The sequence below is a fragment of the Sciurus vulgaris genome (assembly GCF_902686455.1).
Source record: "Sciurus vulgaris genome assembly, chromosome: 4".
NCBI classification, from domain to species: Eukaryota; Metazoa; Chordata; class Mammalia; order Rodentia; family Sciuridae; genus Sciurus; species Sciurus vulgaris.
The window spans coordinates 83,438,559-83,458,302 of record NC_136464.1 but is presented as its reverse complement, the minus strand read 5'-3'; the positions used below and the strand labels follow the sequence as shown (position 1 = coordinate 83,458,302).

Here is a 19,744-nt window from a genome sequence, read left to right as displayed (position 1 = left end):
TGAGATCCTCCTGCCTCAGCCTCCAGAGCTGCTGAAATTACAGGTGTACGCCACCTCACCCAGCTACAAATGGCTGAACTCTGAAAGTTTCTCTTACTACCTGTCTGAAACTCAATGTATTTTCTGATACTAACCATATTATACAAACATAAATACTGATTCAATGATGCATACAGCCCTAAAAATTTCACCTAAATTGAGGAGAGAGGGAAGTGAACATAGAACATATAGTGGCCTAAACAGTAGGTCAATGGCCTTTATATGCATAATTAAAATAACTGTTGAAACACCCCTAATATAGTAGGTACTTCCATTTTAAAGGAAGGAAACAAAGACCCAGAAAGGTTAGGGAACATGTTAGAGGACACATACCTGGTAGTAAATATGGGATCTTAATCCCCTGCTTATTCTGTTCTATCTATAGCCCCTTCTCTATTTTTCAAATCTCCTTTAACAACCAACATCCATTTAATCAGTAAATTCTTTACATTTCTACCTTTAAAATACCATATATACCCTATCTGACAGTTTCTCATTACCCCTCAATACCACTATTCTCATCCAAGCAACCATCTCTCACCTGAATGTTTTAAACCACTGCCAACAGCCTCTTAACTGATCTTTTATCTTCCACTCAAAGACAAAATTCAGATTACATCTTTCTTATGCTGAAAACATAACTTTTCTACTCCAGAACTGGTTTTCTTACCAACTTCCTTTTGGTCAAAAAGTCTAATGTTACTCAAATATACTAAACATTGACTCCTGTCTCAGGGCTTTTGCATTGAATTACTCTTCCCTCTTTTCCCAGATATTTGTATAACTCACTCATCTCATTTAGGCCTCTACTTAAATGTCATTAACTTGATCAAGCATTCTCAAGCTACCCTGGGTTTAAAAAAAAAAAAAAAAAAATGACAAGATTACTTTCTATCCTATCTTTATTTTTCATAGCACTTACCATGATATAACATCGTAACTGTGTACTGATTACTAAAACAGCTTTTATTTATAATCACAAATATAAAACTTCTGGTAATATTAAAAGAGAAAACAATAAAAGAGAGAAAGATATTTTAAAGTCTAATTGAGAAAAACTCAGATTTAGAGAAAAAAAAAAGGAAATGGAAACCTGTGAATTCTAAAGGAAACTTTTAAACAGAAATTTAAGATCCAGAGGTATTTAATATTAGACCTATTTTCACTTATGAAACATGTACCTTTCCCTCTCAAGAACTACTAGTATTGCCATGGACAAACAGAGAAACAACATGTATCCCATTTGTTTACAATCAAAAAAAAAAATCAAATCATACATTAAATGAAAAAAAAAAGAAAGAATTCCTAGTATTGTGCTTATAAACTATTGTTAGATTTGTTACAATGAAAAACAAGAATAAAACAAAAAAAAGGGCATGCTAAAAAAGTAAAAAAAACCAAGTAGAATAAGAAATAGGGAAGAAAAATGGCAAACAACCATTTGAGGTTTACCAATTGCTTTTCTTAATCTGAAGAATTCTTGCCTATAAATAGAAATACGCATGTGCCTGTGCACACACACACCCAGATGCATGCATGTCTTCACCAATACTGTACAATGCTTTTAACTGACCTTAAAATTTGGAGAAAAATATCGGTTGGCCTTGTCTTTATTTGCTTTGTCAAGATCATTTTTTGTTAAAGTAAGTACTAGATATTCCTTGTCATTATCTGCACGTTCTATACTGCAAATACTATCGATTTCTTGATCACATAGACTTCCATTTTCTACTCTTTCTGAGGTTTCCTCTGGTCCTGGTATGAAGAACGTATTTACCCAAAAATGAAACATTTTATCCTATAAAAATAAAAGAAACAAATTAGTTTTTTTTAAAAAAAGAAATATATGTCATCTATAAAACATCTGCCCCCACGAAGTCAACAAATTAAATTATGTATCATTCAATATTTCAAATAAAGGTAAACACAATCTGTGGGTTATCTGTTGAATTCACATTTATGAGAATTTTTCTTTTCTTCAAATTTTAGAGCAAAAATATAATCTCCTAAGATCAGAGATAATTTACTTTTGTCTTAAAATTATAAGTAAAATATTCCTTTTTAGTCCAATACTAGTTTTAACCCATTAAGTCAAGTTTTCAATTCTGCAAATATTTCAACAAAATTGAAACAAATGCATTAAAATAAGTTGGAAATCACAATATAGAAATTATATATTAACTAATATCAATTAATGTAATTATAATTCTATTATAATTACATAGTTCTGTTATTTATTATATAATTCTGTTATATATTACATAAAATATAGAATACATATTCAAGTTTTTATAGGTATTCTGCATCTGGGGTGATGAGACAAAATAGGTTAAAAAATGTTTTGAGTTTATGTATTTGTAGATATAAACAAATCTCAGATATTTTAGTAAAAGTTCTTATAAGGTACTTTCCTCAAGAAGCAAGGTAAATACATTTTTACTTCTCCAGCAATATTTAAATCTAATTGATCCCACCTTCTTCAATGACAATGTATGCCTGAAAACTTTCATAATAAAATTGTGTGTGGTGTGGGTTGGAGGTGACCTAATATAAAAGTTAAGCCTGTGGGGTCATTTGACAGTTAATTGTGACACCTTATCTGATGCCTTATGCTGCCATTAAAACCTCTATTTTAATTTATGTTGAAATTTTGTTTTTGCCCCAAGAATATGCTAAGACTCTTTAAGAATTTTATTTCTTGAATTTCATTCTTTTAACAGTACCTAGCAAGACAATCTCATACATGGCAAGTCCTTTTAAAAAAATTGTTAATTACAATTATTTTAGAAAAATCACTGAGTAATTACATTTTACTTAGAAGAAAATATTTAAATTTCAAAAAATATGGATTTCTTATGTGTGCTGATTATACTAAAACTGCTTGTTTAAATCAAAGCAGACATTTATAGACAGGGGAAATCATGTAAAATTGAAAACTAATGTGAAGTAATACAAGACACACAAAAATATAAATATTTAACCTTTGATTTTATGTTAGTGTGAAGTACAGAAGAACAAAAATAAAAATGAACACCCTCCTAAAACTACAGGGAAATAGTGAAGCAGGCATGTATTTTTAAAAGCAAAATATAAAATTTTATGTGTATATATATACACGAGTCTCATAAAGTACAGGAGAAAACACACACACACACATACACACACACACACACACAAACCCAAAGTTTACTAATTATCTTGATTTTGAAGTATCTGCTAATACTTTCTGGATTCCCAAAAAATATTATTTCAAAGCTACTGAGATATATTTAATTTTTATTTACACAAGGGGGTAGAAAATGTGTTTCTGGGGAAAAATATCACTTTAATATTCAGTGATTTTTTTCCCAGATTCTTGGATTCTGAATAAAGGAAATAACATTTCTGATAAGTCAGAACAGTGTTAAAAATTTTTGTAGTAAATGAAACTTCCTCTAATTTTCCTTCAAAAGAAAAACTAAAAATTGGGAAAACTAAATCAATCCTATTTCTGACATGTCTAAAAATTGGTAATGTTAAAAAAAAAAAATTGGTAATGTTTAAATATCTAGTATGATTAACGAGGCAGCAACATTACACAAAATTAGGGCTTTTTTTCCATTACTACTTAAAAATTTTGCACCTTAAGTTCACTTTTAATGTCCACACAAAATCAAGATAGTTTTATTTTATAATCTTGTCATCTCTAAATATAGATCAGTAAAATATAAATCTCACTAACTTTCTAAACCTGCATATTTAAATACCACATTTTTTCATTCATTATTACTTCCTCTTCATAACTATTTCTCTCCTAACTAAAAAGCTAAATATTTAGTAAATATGGGGAAACTAAATATAAATATAACCAATTCTCAAGAAACATAACCAAAATGGAGGAAAATGGTTTGTATCATTACATAAGACCACAGAACAGATCTTAACTGCCGTTTATAAGTCTAGTATTTTTTAAACCTATGGTTGCATCCTAATTTCTTTTCAGTTAATTCACCATCTTTTTACAGAGGATTATTAACTGACTGAATGGGGGTATGTACACAATCTAACACTTTTACAAAACTTCTTTGTATAAAACAAGAAAATTTAATTTCATGTTACAATGTTCTATAGACTTTTCCTTCTAACAAGATTATTTACCATTTTGATGTTCCATTAAAGCCACAGAAAGTAAAGCATCCACAGATCTAACCATTGAAGAAAACTAACTATAGTTCATTAAGTGTTCATCATAAAATAAAATATAGCTTTTAATCTTTCTTTATAGAATGACTTCTGCCTTACTAAAAGCTTTAAGTAAAAGATTCAGGGCTAATCTTAAAGGTATGCCTATTTTGATAATTACCCCAAAAAAGTAAAGTGCAAACCTTTTTTAGCATCTTGTTCTGTTTGTGGAAGAACTCTACTTTGATGTCACCACACACAGGCAACGGCTGAGGGAACTCAAAGTACATGAACTTGTCTTCCCGTCGTGTGGGTCCTGAATTGGAGGAATATATCTTCACCTTTAGCTGGCAGACCACAAACTGAGGATCTGCATGATTAAATACATACTATTTTACTTCACAGGAAATGCCTTCAACTGCCAAAAGCTATTTTAATGATCAATTATCAGTATTATATACAAAATGGTAAATCCACATCTGTACTCCTGATCTAAAACAAATCAGTAGAAATAAATAAGGTCAATAATATAATCAAGGTATGGTTTTCTCCAATTTGAATTTATAAAATAAGGTTCTAGTAGTAGAATAGTCAACTCCTGTCTCATAAACTAGTACCAAGAGAGGACATCTAGCAATATAGTAACATCAAGACTTGTCTTTTAAATTATGCTAAAATTCTAAAATAAAGTATAAAAATAATTTTAATAATTTTTCTGGAATATTTGTGAATTACGTAAATGGTAACTTTTAAAACACATATTCACTGTAGTATTTTGAAGCTTCTAGCTTGTGCCAAAAATCACAAAATAAAAATTATTACATGTTCATAAGAGGAAAGAGAACATACAACCTACAACAAAGCCATAATAAATTCCTCAAGCATAAAGCATAATACACTTAGTATTTATAAGAATATTAACCATTTTTTTTAACCTCTAGCCCACATTTTATTTTAAAAGTACAAAAAGTTACCACCATGAGAAAGGAAATGATTTGAGATGTCTGCAGCAGTCCTTAAGTGTAAATTACAGCATAACCTCCCTTCCCTTCAAAACATATTAACAACCATTCTGACTTTGGACTGTATCTGTTTTACAATAGCTGGTAAAGTATAACTGCTCAAAATTCATCATGTTTTTTTGTGAGCATTTCAACTAAAAAAGGTAGTAAAGTGTGGAAAAGAGATTGTTGTTCTATTTTAAAATTCTCAAAATTCATTTACAGCTAATAACTTTGGTGACAGAAAGACTAATGAAAATTAATACTCTACAACTTTAAAAACTTCAAATTAAATAACCTGACAAAGCATAATTCATTTGTAGTATACTGAAGAATTTTTTAAAATGTCCATTGATTAATCTTAGGAGATAAGAAGATCTCAAAGAAAACATGCCAAGACAATAAAGGAACAGAAATACAAGTTTGCATATAGTATATGAGAAATATATACATGTTGCATATATATGTATGTGTGTGTGTGTGTGTGTGTGCGTGTGTGTGTACATACATATGTATATATCACACAAAATCCTCAGCACCTCAAAAGGCATTATTATCCTTCAAGGCAAAAAAAAAAAAAACAAAAAAAAGTCTCTTATTTTTAATCAATGTGACCAAAGACTGCAAATGAGGCAAAAAGTCAAACCAAGCTAAATGAATTTCCAGTTTAATAAACACCCACCAGTACACCTCTGTAATATCTAAAGAAATATCAGTAATCACATAATAAATGTTTGACAAAAGTATGTGGGGTTTTTCTAATATGGATTTGTTAAGACACACATCATGAGGAAAGGTTACCCCCAAAAGGGGAAATGCTACACCAACAATCTGCCAATAAATTTCACTTCTTTGACTAAAGAACAAAGTGCAGTAAACCATTTTACAAGTCTTTATGTGACTGAAATTTTCACAGGAAATCTAGCTCAAATAAGCAAAAAACCAACTTACAATTTCAAAGTTGTGATAAATTAGCCAAGATGAAAATGTGTTATATTAATTCAAAATTGTTACCAACAATTTTCAAGCTAATTACAAATTGGTATGAAGTAGAATTTCCTCTAAAAACTAAGCTTAAAATGTTTTAATAAAAATTATAAGTTTGCCAGACGTGTGGTGCATACCTGTAATCCCAGCAAGTCTGAGGTCAGCCTCAGCAACTTAGTGAGGACCTAACCAACTTAGCAGGACCCTGTCTCAAAATCAAAAATAAAAAGAGCTGGGAATGTGACTTGGAGGTTAAGAACCCTGTGGGTTCAACTTCAGTACCAAAAATTAGTAAGTTTCCTCAAAACACTAAGGAAAATACTCTACGATATGAATTTCACATTTTAGATAACGTCTAACTCATCAGAAGTCCAACATTAGAAAAGAACCACAGTTCTTTTGAATTCTAAGACACCATTTTGATACATTTTCTGATATGATTGATTATTCTAAGGAAATTACGGGAACCATCTAACTCATCAGAAGTCCAACATTAGTGTGGTTCTTTTGAATTCTAAGACACCATTTTGATACATTTTCTGATAGGATTGATTATTCTAAGGAAATTACAGGAACCATACCTAGAGTAAATAAAAATCAAATTTAAATTTTCTTAGATATACAGATAGATAGATATAGGTATGTCTGTATGTATGTGCAGAGACAGAAACCCACATCAATCAACTTTATTAACATTCTTAACCCTTTTAGAAAATAAACTTTTCCTTCACTTCAAAATATTAAAATAACTAAGAAAAAGGTTGCGAACCCCTGACAACTTTGCGGATTATTTTTCACCACTAGTTTTCTTTCCTTCACTGATTCCCTTCTCCTTTCTGAACCTAAGTTGCCATTCATCTCAGTCCTCACCTTTTGTTTTATTCCAAGTCTTCCTACCCCACAACACATTTACATGAAAAGGTTTAAGAAGTCTTTTTCTTTATGCATCCCAAAATACCAGATATCTTTCACCTATATCTGAACCTAGACCCCAGTACTCACTGAATATCTCCATGTGAAAAGTTCATTTTCATCAGATTTAAAACATGCTTAAAACCAAATGTCTATAAATTTCAGGTTCACTTTCTTTCTTCTCCTTTCTGTGAATCATCTACCTGAGCAGGACTAAAACTTTGATGAAATCTTTGTATATAAATCACTAAGGAAAAACTAAACACCTATTTGCTCACCCTAGCACATCTGGCATAAGGCAAGTCACATTGGTTTTCTTTTCACTATTTTTGCCTTCTACAACCTTCTATACAACTACCCTAAAAACATGGTTTAAATCTCTCATACTACCATGATACTATATTATTTATCAAACCAAGTTTAAAATCCCATTCAAGATTTTCTAACTGACATTCCATTTCTGTTCTATGCTGTCTTTACACTTTCCCAGTTCATTTCCTTTATGTGCTTTAGTTCAAGCTGTTTCCTATTGCCTGCTCTATTCCTATTACTTCCTTCAGATTTAATATCAATCTAAATTGTATGCTTTCCTCAATGTTAAATAAAGAGCTGGTGAACTGCCAGGCATAGTGGCACACACTTCCCAGCAACTCAGGAGGTTGAGGCAGGAAGATAGCAAGTTCAAGGTCAACCTCAGCAACTTAGCAAGGCCCTGTCTCAAAATAAAAAATACAAAGGACTATAATGTACCTCAGGGGTAAAGTGCCTCTGAGTTCAAGCCCCAGTAACAAAAAATGACAAAGAAAAAAGAGAGTGAACCTGCACACACGCTGAAGGACTTCTTTTATGAAAATGTTTTGACAATTCCTTTTTATGAATACATTAATAATTTATAAATAAAACTTCCAATTTAACATCATATACCTATATTTTAATGATCTTAGTAAACAAGGAAAATTTTAATAAACACAAAAATTTTTAAAATATTTCAGTAGTTAATAATTTTAAGTCTAGAAAGAAATGCAATACTGTGAGACCAAAAAACAAAACAGGGATTAAATATAGGCAGGCTGAGTAGAACTGAAAAGAAATTTTTGCTAGAGAGGTCAATGTGAAAAAATTATACTAATAAGATTGAATGTTCTCTTTTTTTCTCATTATCTCCATAATACCATCCATTTGGCCCTTACACTGAAATCTACACTGTAAGAAGTTTTTTCTTCCTTTTCCTCTGTTTTTGTTAAGTCCCTACCAACATTAATCACCTCCAACACCCCAGTGCCTTGCACTCAAACGGTTTTAAAAATTATACTGAGATTTAAAAAAAAAAAAAAAAAAAAATCAATGAGGTTCCTAAGAAGTCTTTAATATGCTGTATTAATCTGTGATCTTTGACAAAGTTGCCTTACTCTTAAACGGGAAAGCTCTGGTAGACAATCCCATCTACTTGTCAAAGATTTTAAAAAAAAAAATCAAGGAAGTAATTTTTAAATTAATTTAGGGATAAAATATGTTTAAATTAAACAAATATTTTCAAGAAACAAAGCTTAAAGCTAAAACCAATCAAGCATAGTGGCACATGCCTATAATCCCAATGGCTCAGGAGGCTGAGGTGAGGGATTGTGAGTTCAAAGCCAGCCTCAGCAACTTAGTGAGTACCTAAGCAACTCACCAAAACCCGTCTCTAAACAAAATATTTTTAAAAGGGCTGTGAATATGGCTTGGTGGTTAAATGACCCTGGGTTCAATCCCTGATACCACAAAAAAAAAAAAAAAAAAAAAAAAGCTTAAAACCACTAATTACAAAATTTCACTGAAATAATATTAGACATTAAAAAAAGAAATAGTGAAGGGGTATTTAATCTAGGAACCATAAAGTTGTCCTTTAAATACTAATAAAATATATTTCTTAAACATGAAAACATTACTGACGATTTCCAGATAGTATTTAAGTTCCAGTATTAAAAACTGTTAGGAGTCTTTTGACTAACTGCTTAGGATTCAGTTTTTAAGCTTTCCATCAGTCTAGCTAAGAACTCTAACTAAGAATAGCAGAGAAGCAGAACAGGATAGGGATGGATGAGGTAGGCTTACAAAGTTAGGGTAAAAGAGAAATACACTAGAAGCAGACATCAGTGACATGGTTTGTACTTATTCAGGAAGTTTCAGATTTTAAAATCTCTGCATTTCATTTGATGAGAAAACTCAAAGAAGGGTAGATAGTATGCCCAGAGTTGCTTAATACTTTAATGACTGAACTAAGATTGGAATTCAAATCTGAATCCAGGTATTCTTCCTCATTCCACATACTCTAAAACTCAGTTTGTTTGTTTTTTCCCACTCTTCATACTTGACCGTCTGCCTTGTCTTATCACTTCTTCCTTTTTTTTTACATTGTTCAGTCATCATAAATGTAAATATCCATCTTCTTAAGATGAAAGAATTGGTCCTTGCCCCAAGACCAGTAAACTGATGAATCCCACCATCACTCTCATGCTAAACCTCTGATGAAGCAAGTTTTTCAGTCATCTTCCCAGAACTTAAGCTGCATTTGGTGGTTGTAACACAGAATACTTCCTTACTAAACATAATTTGACTTCAAAAACATTAAAATCTACTGTTCTTGGCTTCCTCTGTCCAAGGAGATGAACAATAGAGTCAATTAATTTGGATACTTCAGAAATATACTCTGCTGCATAAATATTTAAATGTGGTAAATTTCTTTCTAGATTTTTATATATACTTCTAGATGTGTTAATAAAAGAATTCCAAAACATGGTAGGATGAGAATTTAGAGCACTTACTGCAAGTTCCGCCACTGAACATTGGAATAGTTTCAAACATCATCTTGTGAAACAACAGTGCCACTGGTCTATAATCCAGATGATTCTTTAACAGGTAGCTATAATAATACACATAGCGCCTCTGACTGGGAATAGTTACTCCCTGGTGGACAGAAAAAAAAAAAGAGAGAGAAAGAGAGAGAGAGAGAGAGAAGCCAAATTCAAAAGAAAAGTTCCATTACAGTTATTTTACTAAATTGCTATGGTAACTGGGTTGTACCCATTGGAAAATATATACATATAAAAATTGACCTTAATTAATATTTAAATCCAGCTCAACTCAATAATAAGAGTAAATCAGAGCAACATCAGTACAAAGGAAAATATCAGAATAACAACTTCCTTCAAATACAATAACACCTCATTTATTCAAAACTCACAAATATGCTCTAACCCTGAAATCCAATTAGCAAAGGCCACTGCATATCCAAAATAACTGTCAAAGGCCTCTGTATTACAGCTATGTTCTTTATACCAATGACTCCCCACAAGGATTTATGGACTCTTATTAAACACACAATTCTTTACAAATTTTTCCTAGCAAATTAAGATAGAATCAGCAAATTAGATAATGCAAACTGCCTTTAAGAGGCAGATAAAGCAGTGGCAAAAAGATATGCTGGCCTCAGGACAGAAGAAAAACAAGAGTATTCAGTTTACGTTAATGAATCCAATAGTCCACTAACAGAGGTACTTAAAGATGTTCCTGTGCCACATATATCTCTGTGTTGGATAAGGGGAATATAAAATGTTTTAGAAAATATCAAGTATTAAAAATGCTTTAAATATGTCACATATTTTAAAAGGGAACCTGAATTGTCTAAAAAAAAATAATATATGCAATAATACATTCACTAATGATGATGAATAAATGAGGTATTAAAGTGCTTATCCTAAGGTTTTTTCCTGCTACACAATGTGACTTAAGAAAAACTCAATTTAGAAATACAAGGCAAATAATAAACAACATTAAGTATAACAGTTAGAAGCAACTTGTAGAAAATTATTTTTTATACTCAGGAGTAAAAGAATTCACAGTATTTCCCTTTAAGTTATCATTGGCACCTAAACCTCCCCAATGCATTAAAAACTCTGTACACAAATATCCTTCCTTCAATGAAAAATATAAAGCACACCTTTGTGAATTTAAAATATGCTGAATGTCAAGTATGAAGATAACTACTATAATACAATCAGTTTTTTAAAAGTTAGCATGATTTTATTATAATTATACATACATACACGTACACAAGTTTGAAAAATGGATATAAACCATTTGAAATCAGAACAAGCGATTTAAGATTCTGGCCATAGTGTAAAGAACATACATTTTATATTCAGAAGACTTGGATTTGAATGCTGACAGTCAAAATGCAAATCCCAATTTGTTTCCTCAGGAAACTGAGGATAATATTATGTACCCTTCCTTCTTAACAAGATTCTTGTGAGAAATGAACACCCAATGCAGTTACACGAAAGCAAGGTAAAACTACAAATGATACAGTTAACAGTTTTAACAGTTTAATTAAAGTTTATCTGTGTTAAGGTATAATTCTGGTATAGCTGGTATTTTATTTGTATGTATTCTTACAGGAACAGTAGTAAAGTACCAAAAAAGTTACAAAAATTAACGGTAAGCCTCCTTAACTTTAAAAATGTTTAGACTTATAATGGTTTATTATTACATTATTTTCTGCAACTTCATCAAACAACTTGTCATTCACATTTATCAAGATAAAATATATAATTGCTAATGGAGGAAACAGAAGATGGAGGATGGGTGGGAATGATACTTTTTTGGACCATGTGAATTTATTATCTAGCCAAAAAAAACTAAACAAATTGAAAAAATTTTAAAGTCAATACAAATCTATAAGAAGACCAAGTTGTAAAGTTATTATTTGTTGGGATTCAGTGGGTGGTAGATATTTTTCTCTTTATCTCCATTTTTTGCAGAGATTTGCATGCAATAACTAAAGGTTTTCAAAGTTTTAAAGTTTTCTCAAGTAGTAAATGATTGTACATCTATAATGCAGGTGTTTCTAGATTCAGTTAATCCTTAACAAAAGGAGCTAGGCAAATGTAAAGAATACATGAATTTACTAGTTGTCAACACTGAGCGAATAATTATGCATGAATACCAGCTGAACCTAAATTATAAACTTCAGAACTCCCATTTAAACCCTTCAGTTCTTCCTGCTACAAGAAGGAAACAAAGCTGAGAGACAGTAGTGATATACACAGGGTTACAGAAAAGTTAAGGAACCAAAGCAAAGTGGCAAAAGGTCTAGGTAGAAGAGCAGAGGTCAGAAATTGGTATACCAGCCAGCATATTAAACACACACACAAATACACACACACACACAATGAAAGACAAATCAGTGACTAAAAGTTCATTTAGAATATTCATCTTTGTGTCAGGATGAACCAAACTACTATGTATAACCCTAAAGATCTAATTTTAGAAAGTCTTTTAAAAAAAAAGAATACTCATCTTTGAATATTACACATCTTTTCAACTGCCAAAATCCAGATTTTGACTAAATACCACCCTACCACTCATTCTTGAGTCTTGGTCTTTCTATTTCAGTTTCTTTCTAAATTCTGCAATAAACAACAGATTATCAGCCTTTGACTCATCATTCAATCTACCTTTTATACCACTCTTGGATTAACTTTATTAAAGTGTAAGATTAATCACATTGATGACTAATTCAAATGTTAAATGGTATCCTGGTGTCCACCTAAATAAGAACAACATATCACATAGTAAAATTCAATCACATAAAAATAGAGCCCCAATTTTCTACTTTCACCTCTTGCAATTCCCTTGTGCCTACAATACTCCTACTTTTGATCAAACTATTTGATTTCCCCTAAATTGTACTTTCTGATTTTCTCTTAAAAAAAAAAAAAATCTTTATTAGATTAAGATGGTAAGAGTAAGGAAGCAGTCACCTATTAAGTTTTACATATTTCCTAACATCAGAAACCTTTCTAATGTCACCTCCACACTATAATTCTAATTCTACTTCCTTCTTAATACTTAAGGTCTTATGTTTCTTTTCTCTCTCCTTTCTGTTTTCCCTGGAATGACTTTAATAGAGATATAATGATTTTATTGGCCTTTTCATATCATAAGTGTTTGGATTTATTAGTTCAAATGTCATTTCCTAATTCCTTAAATTATATTATCTTTGTTAATTCTTATTATTAATCTTAATAATCTCTAATATGAATCTGTATTTTCTCATTAACTCAAAAACTGTTTAAGGACATGGTTTTAAATTTCCATATAGATTTCAATTTAACTTTTTAAAAAAACTATAGTACCACTGAATTATAATCAAGAAGTGGGGCTTGTATAATTCCTACTTGTGAATTGTTTTGTTTTGTTTCTTGTGGATGGCCTAATGAATTATTAATCTTGGTTGTTTTGTGGATGACAGAAAAAGAAACACATTCTTTGGGCTAATTTTATCATATTATTCAAACCACCCACATATCTTATTTGTGCCTTCTTAAAGTATATTAAAGCCTTCCCCTATCATTACTTTTCTAACAGTTTTTTCCTTTTCATTCACCTTTTGCTTGATATGTTTTAATGTAAGTTTAGCATATGAGTTCATAACTGCTTAGTAATATGTGGAGTATACCCTGTGTTAATATAAAATGACATGCTTGATCCAGTTTTACATTTTTGCTTTAAAGTCTACTCAGATACTGCGATCCCATCATCTGCTTTTGAAACTTACATTTTCCTGATGTCTTTAATCAACCATTTATTTTTAAGCCTTAATTTGTTTTATGTAAATCTCTTGTATGTGATTAATCTCTTAGGAAAGAGACTTTAAAGCATAGATTACACACATCTTTTAGATCTACAAATACTGCCACAATACTGTCAGACCAGACTATCACCTTAATACCACAACATAAGATGTGTAATGTTTGTTCATATTCTGTGCATCAATACTCTCAGATCATCTTCTATATGATAAATTCGCAATCTGACTCCTCAAGCTTAAAAAGTGATTTTCTAGCTGGGCATGGCGGTGCATGCCTGTAATCCCAGCAACTCAGGAGGTGGAGGCAGGAGGATCACAAGTTCAATGCCAATCTCAGCAACTTAGCAATGCCCTACACAATTTAGCAAGACCCTGTCTCAAAATAAAAACTAAAAAGGGTTGGGGATGTAGTTCAGTGGTAAAGCACCCCTGGATTCAATTCTAGTACCAAAAAAGAGTGATTTTCTACTTCAGTACTTTTCTGGCACTTATAAACTCAGAAATAATGTAGATGTTTCAACATAATGGTGTTTGCTTGAAGCCTGGAAAGCTGTATTTCAGGTTGATCACAATAAAATTATTATATGGCTTTAGAAATGACTGTTATTGTAATGACAACATATAATAGTAGCTACTGTCACTACTTGCCAATATTCTACACATATTCCTAACACTATCTCAACTTAACAAGATGTTGTCACCTCTATTTTAAGGATAAGAAACAGTCTAACTGCATGTAATTACTTCATTCAAAACCAGGATTGAACCTAAATGTGAATGAGTCTGAATCTTTTACTCAGAAGTCCTAGGTTTTATGAATTAGCAGGCATACTAATTACATGATTTGAATGAGGTCATATCCTCTTTAAGCTCTTATTTTTCACATCTATGAAGAATCTTCAAAGTTAAGAGTATTATTATGATCCAGTTCTATGAAACTAACTATGCGTTACATATTAAATAGTGCTGCATGATCCACAGAATCCTTCAGAATTAATTGTGAAGCAGACATTTCTGCCCAGCATTTTTCCGTCTCCTTGCTTTCTGGGAAGCTATCATTCTCCCTATGGTTTAGTGATGCTGAACTTTTTTCTTTAGCTTCAGATACTTGCCCCAATCAGAGAATTGCATTTTCTGGTCAGAATATTTGTTCAGATATGGGCACATGCCCAGGCCAGGAAAATCAGAACTCAAGTGAGAAATTTTTGCTCAAGTTGTAGTCTCTTCCCATTGCAGTTGATAAAGTAGTAAGAATGCAAGCCTAAAGCTACAAGGAGCAATACCTTGCCATTACTTACAGAGAGCCTGTATGAAAATAAAGTATATACAGGAGAGAGAAGATGAGGAAGAAGGATGGAGGAAGGGAGAGAGACTCCTGAAATCTGTTGAGCATAGATCTAGGCCAAAGCTTTAAGTTATATAAGTTAATAAATGTATCCTTTTATTTATGTTTACTTTGAGAGTTGGGTTTCTGCTACTTGAAACTGAAAAAGTCCTCATACATTGTAAAACGACTACTTCATTTTTTCTTTTTTAAGTTTTAGTTTCTACTTTGGGGATTGAAATAACTTTAAAAAATTAGATAATAGAAAGAACACTGGATTTGAGGTTAGCTAAGAGATATAGTTTCATTTGATAAAAAGATCATGACTAAGGGCAGATTACTCTGCACATCTGTTTTATTAGAATGGGTTTGAATTAAATAATTGCTGAGATTCTTCAAGGTATAAAAATTCTATGGTTCTCTGAATCTACAGAGTGGATAACATTTAAATAGCATGTATCACAGGAACAGTTTAGTCCAGCAGAACTAATGTTAGGAAAAATGAGAATTCAGAGTTTTTTTAAAAAAAGAATATACTTTATGTGTTTCAAATGAAGAAATATTAAAAAGTTCACTGGGTTACAATATAGGGAAATTTAGTAAACCAACTAGGAAAAAATAACCTGATTATGAGATTAGTTCATAAAAATTCATCCCCCAGGAAACTAAATAATTTCTTTTCTTGAGATCATTTAAAGTTAACATTTATTATTTCTGTAAGATTTAAATCTTCATTAAAGGTAAGCTCAATGAACTCTTGAACAGAGTTCACAATATATAGAAACATTTTCTCTCATTACAGATTTGAAAACAAAGAAAAGAAAATGAAAACTGCTCAATTTATCCCCCCTAAAAGTTTATCAAAAGAAAATAAATACTAATAAATATTAATGCTTACTTTACTTGCCACTATTCTGAAAGTGGGAGAAAGGAAGTAAGGAAAGAGGAGAAGAGCAACGATTCTAGGTAGATTTGTCATAAAATGGAAATTGACCTCTTTAAACTTAAGAAATTTTGGAATCCTTCCAAAATACAAACCTACCAGCATTCTTATGATGTTTTAACTCTTTTTTCATAGCTGAGTATACATGTGACTTATCTTTTATAATACTGAAAAGTAAGTACAGATGTACACAGTGTGGGGCACAGGAGAGATGGGAACCCTGAAACATGCTTTCTTATGGTGGGAAAAAAACAAATGGCTTGCTTTTGGATAATTTAGCACACTCTCATAAAGTCAAATATCAAATATACAAATGAAAAATCCCAAGGGAAGTCTGACTTACCTGCATTCTTAAAAGATACTGCATAAAGGAGTCATCCTTCCCTCAAGCAGTTATCTCACTCTTAGAATTTTTTTTTTTTTTTTTAATAGGAGGTATCAATTGCTTGACTTCTCTGTAAAAATTCACAGCCTTAAGTACTATTTAGGCATTCCTAACATAATGCTGTATTTTATGGTCAGTTTGCACCCAAGACTGTGCCATATGTAATTTACACCACTGCCTGCTGCAGATATGTCATAACTGGGTCAGACTGTAATAGGGTCAGAATATTTTGAGAGTCTGCAAAGTCTACAAATTTTTCACAAAAAACATGACAACTACCTCCTTTCTCTTCAAAACAAGTTGAAAAATAAAAAGATTCTCCCATATAAATGTCCCCAAAATACAATTTTCTTTAGCTTCTTATGTTTCTCTATAATTAATGATATAAGCAAAATAACATTTAAGAGAGTTTTAATGAAATTAATTCTATAAAAACTGCAAAACAGATAATGTATTCATCTCCTATAATAGAGGTTGACAGTTTTTAAAAAATGTGAACACACAAGCTCAACCTAAAAGGAAATATTGATAAAAGCGAATAAATGTATTACCGCATGTTTTAAGAATAAAACTACTTTGGATAATCATATTTATAATAAGATAATGCTCAGGAAGAATTTCACAGTTGTATAACAATGAATTTACCATGCTCAGCTAAGTTCTCTCATGATGAAATTAGCTACACATAAAAGGGTAAAAATAAGTACAGCTGTTCACAGTAGCACACACCTGTAATCATAGACACTCAGGAGACTGAAGCAGGAGGATCTCAAAGTTCAAAGCTAACCCCAGCAATTTAGCCAAGCTGTAAGCAACTTGGGGAGACTCAGCCTCAAAAGAAAAAGCCAGGTATAGTGGTACGCACCTGTGATCCAGCCTCTAATCCCACTGGTTTAGGAGGCTGAGGCAGGAGGATTTTGAGTTCAAAGCCAATCTCAGCAATTTAGCAAGGCCCTACTCAGCAAGACACTCTCTCTAAATAAAAAAATATTAAAAAGAGGCTGGGGATGTGGCTCAGTGGTTAAAGCCACTGGAACAAGAAGAGAAAGAAGGCTGATGATTTAGCTCAGTGGTAAAGTACCCCAGTTCAATTCCCAGTAACGTCCCCAAACACACAAACTATATACATATATACATATATTTATGTATATATTCAATATATGTCATGTATGTATAAATATATATATAAAACATATAACATACATATATAATTTCACTAGCACTCTAACCATCAAACAAGTGATATCTCTGAAAGCTTTAAGACCACTAAATTGCGGAGATTTTTGAGAAAGTCTACAGCGTTAAGTTTGTAAGACCAATATCCTCAACTTGTCCCCTTTCTCCTTAAATCAGGGGTCTTTAAATGTTCTAGGACCTGTAAAAAATATAAACTGGGACTGAAGAGCCTTCAAAAAAGACCTATTTCATCAGTATTATCTAACCTTTCAGGAGATTCTATACAGATATTAATTATTCTGAAGAGTCTCAAAATTCTTTTGCAGTTCCAGGATTTGTGAATTTAATAATGTATAGAGAAATTTAACAATGAAGCAAGGACTCAAATTTTACTCTGAATCTATCATTAACTGTATAGATAACACTGATCACAATATTTTACCTTTCTGGATTTGTTTTATCATCTATAAAATAAGAAACTTTAGAGGAGGTGGGGAACCCTCAATAATCTTAAGATTTTTATCCATTATTCCTAGTTTTCTACTGCTATTTCGACCTAAAATGTAAATGCAAACATTAAGTAAAACACAGCTTAGTCAATAGCATCTGCTCACAAATGTCTTTTCTGCCTTTTAAAATAAACACAGGGATAAACGGTAGGAGTACATTCCTTTAGGACCTGTGAATAATTCATCCAAAACATGATCTAGGTATGTGAATTAAGCACAAGCTAAGTACAGCAACTCTCAGTGATTTATTTTATTCTAAGACACTAAAAGTCATCAACTTAGCTAAAACTACTTAACTGAGCTTTAACATCATGTAACAGATAAACATGACAATTTTATCAAATACATACCTGACAGTTTGCACAGATCTACATTTTCTATTTCCTTCTAGCCCATCACATTCACTTGGGGAAGATGCCAAAAAAGAGCCGTTCTGACGAAAAATATTACTACTTTTTAATCACGTAATACAGTAGGATTTATGTTTTATTTTCATAAAATAGCAATCTTTTCACTCTGGCCCTACCTCACAATATTCCAAGGGGCTTTGTCATTTCACTAAACACCCTTTCCTCACCTCTAGAGAGGAACAGAACTGTCAATGTTACCAGTTCATGATGACTAAATATGTTCTGACAAAGTGAATATGTCCTCACTTTTTGACTATGAAAATTTCTCTTGGATTTAACTTGAGCTAGAAACAGAAAATAAAATATAAGAAAGTTGAAGCATCCTCAAGTTTTATTTTTATCTTGAAGATGATGAGACAGACTATCCCAAGTGCTTCTTACATGGCAAATTATCACCATCAGCAGCATATAGTCAACTATTCAGAAGAAGCACCTATTATCAGACAGGGGTATGTATGCATATATATGGGTGGGAAAGTATGCTTAATAGGAAGGGAAGAGGGAGAAGAAGAAAGAATATTTGAGAGCACAGCTTAGAAAAGCCTGGACCATTACAAAACCCTTATTTGCTCCAACTCAAAATCTTGAGTAAACCACACTACCAGGCTACTGGTTAATGTCAAACAAACAAAAAGACACACAGTTGAACATGATGAAGGCAAGTATCTTAAAAGTAGTCAAAATATGTTTGTAGCTTGCAGCAGAAAACACTGTTTCAAACCCTCTATCAGATAATTTTTACCTATTCCAAAAAATTGACATTTTTTTCAGAGACTATGAAACAGGTCATGAAATGACTAGAAATACCACCTCCTTTCAGTATATGATTTCTTGGTGCACCCCACTACCAGTTTTGCATGCATGGTGACATAATCTACAATAATGCCTATTTTGGAGTTCTTTTTAAAAACTTTGGGAAACACTGGTAACATTTCCAAAATGGTGAAGTTTTTCTGCCAAAAGAGAGAAAACTTCCCTTGAAGAAACCTCAATATTTTATAACAGACAGTACATCTTAAAGTCGGCCAGCACACCTGCTTTTGCTGCACTGGTGAAGACAGAAGCTCTCCATGCCATGGTCACTCACTGCTTTGTTCATCCATATGCCTCAGAGTGGCAAGACTCACATTAATACCGAAAGAAACCTTATCTGTCCTTGTCAAAGTATTCTACTGCTTTATAAGTGCCAAGCTTTGAATTACAGCCTATGCAAGAATTGTCATGAAAAATCTATTGTGAAAGTTGTCAAATTCATAAAAGCCAAGG

The 19,744-nt window shown here is 31.9% G+C and overlaps 1 protein-coding gene across 2 annotated transcripts in view; it reads right to left on the bottom strand.

The window, feature by feature from the left end:
• PTEN (phosphatase and tensin homolog) overlaps positions 1–19,744 on the bottom strand; it is a 76,571-nt gene that overhangs the window by 3,970 nt on the left and 52,857 nt on the right. For both annotated transcript variants that reach the window (XM_079138310.1, XM_079138311.1), the window contains 3 exons: positions 9,905–10,046; positions 4,404–4,570; positions 1,613–1,837 (listed from right to left, as the gene is read on the bottom strand). In XM_079138310.1, the coding sequence (XP_078994436.1) occupies positions 1,613–1,837; positions 4,404–4,570; positions 9,905–10,046 (534 nt within the window). The remainder of the gene's footprint in view (positions 1–1,612; positions 1,838–4,403; positions 4,571–9,904; positions 10,047–19,744) is intronic.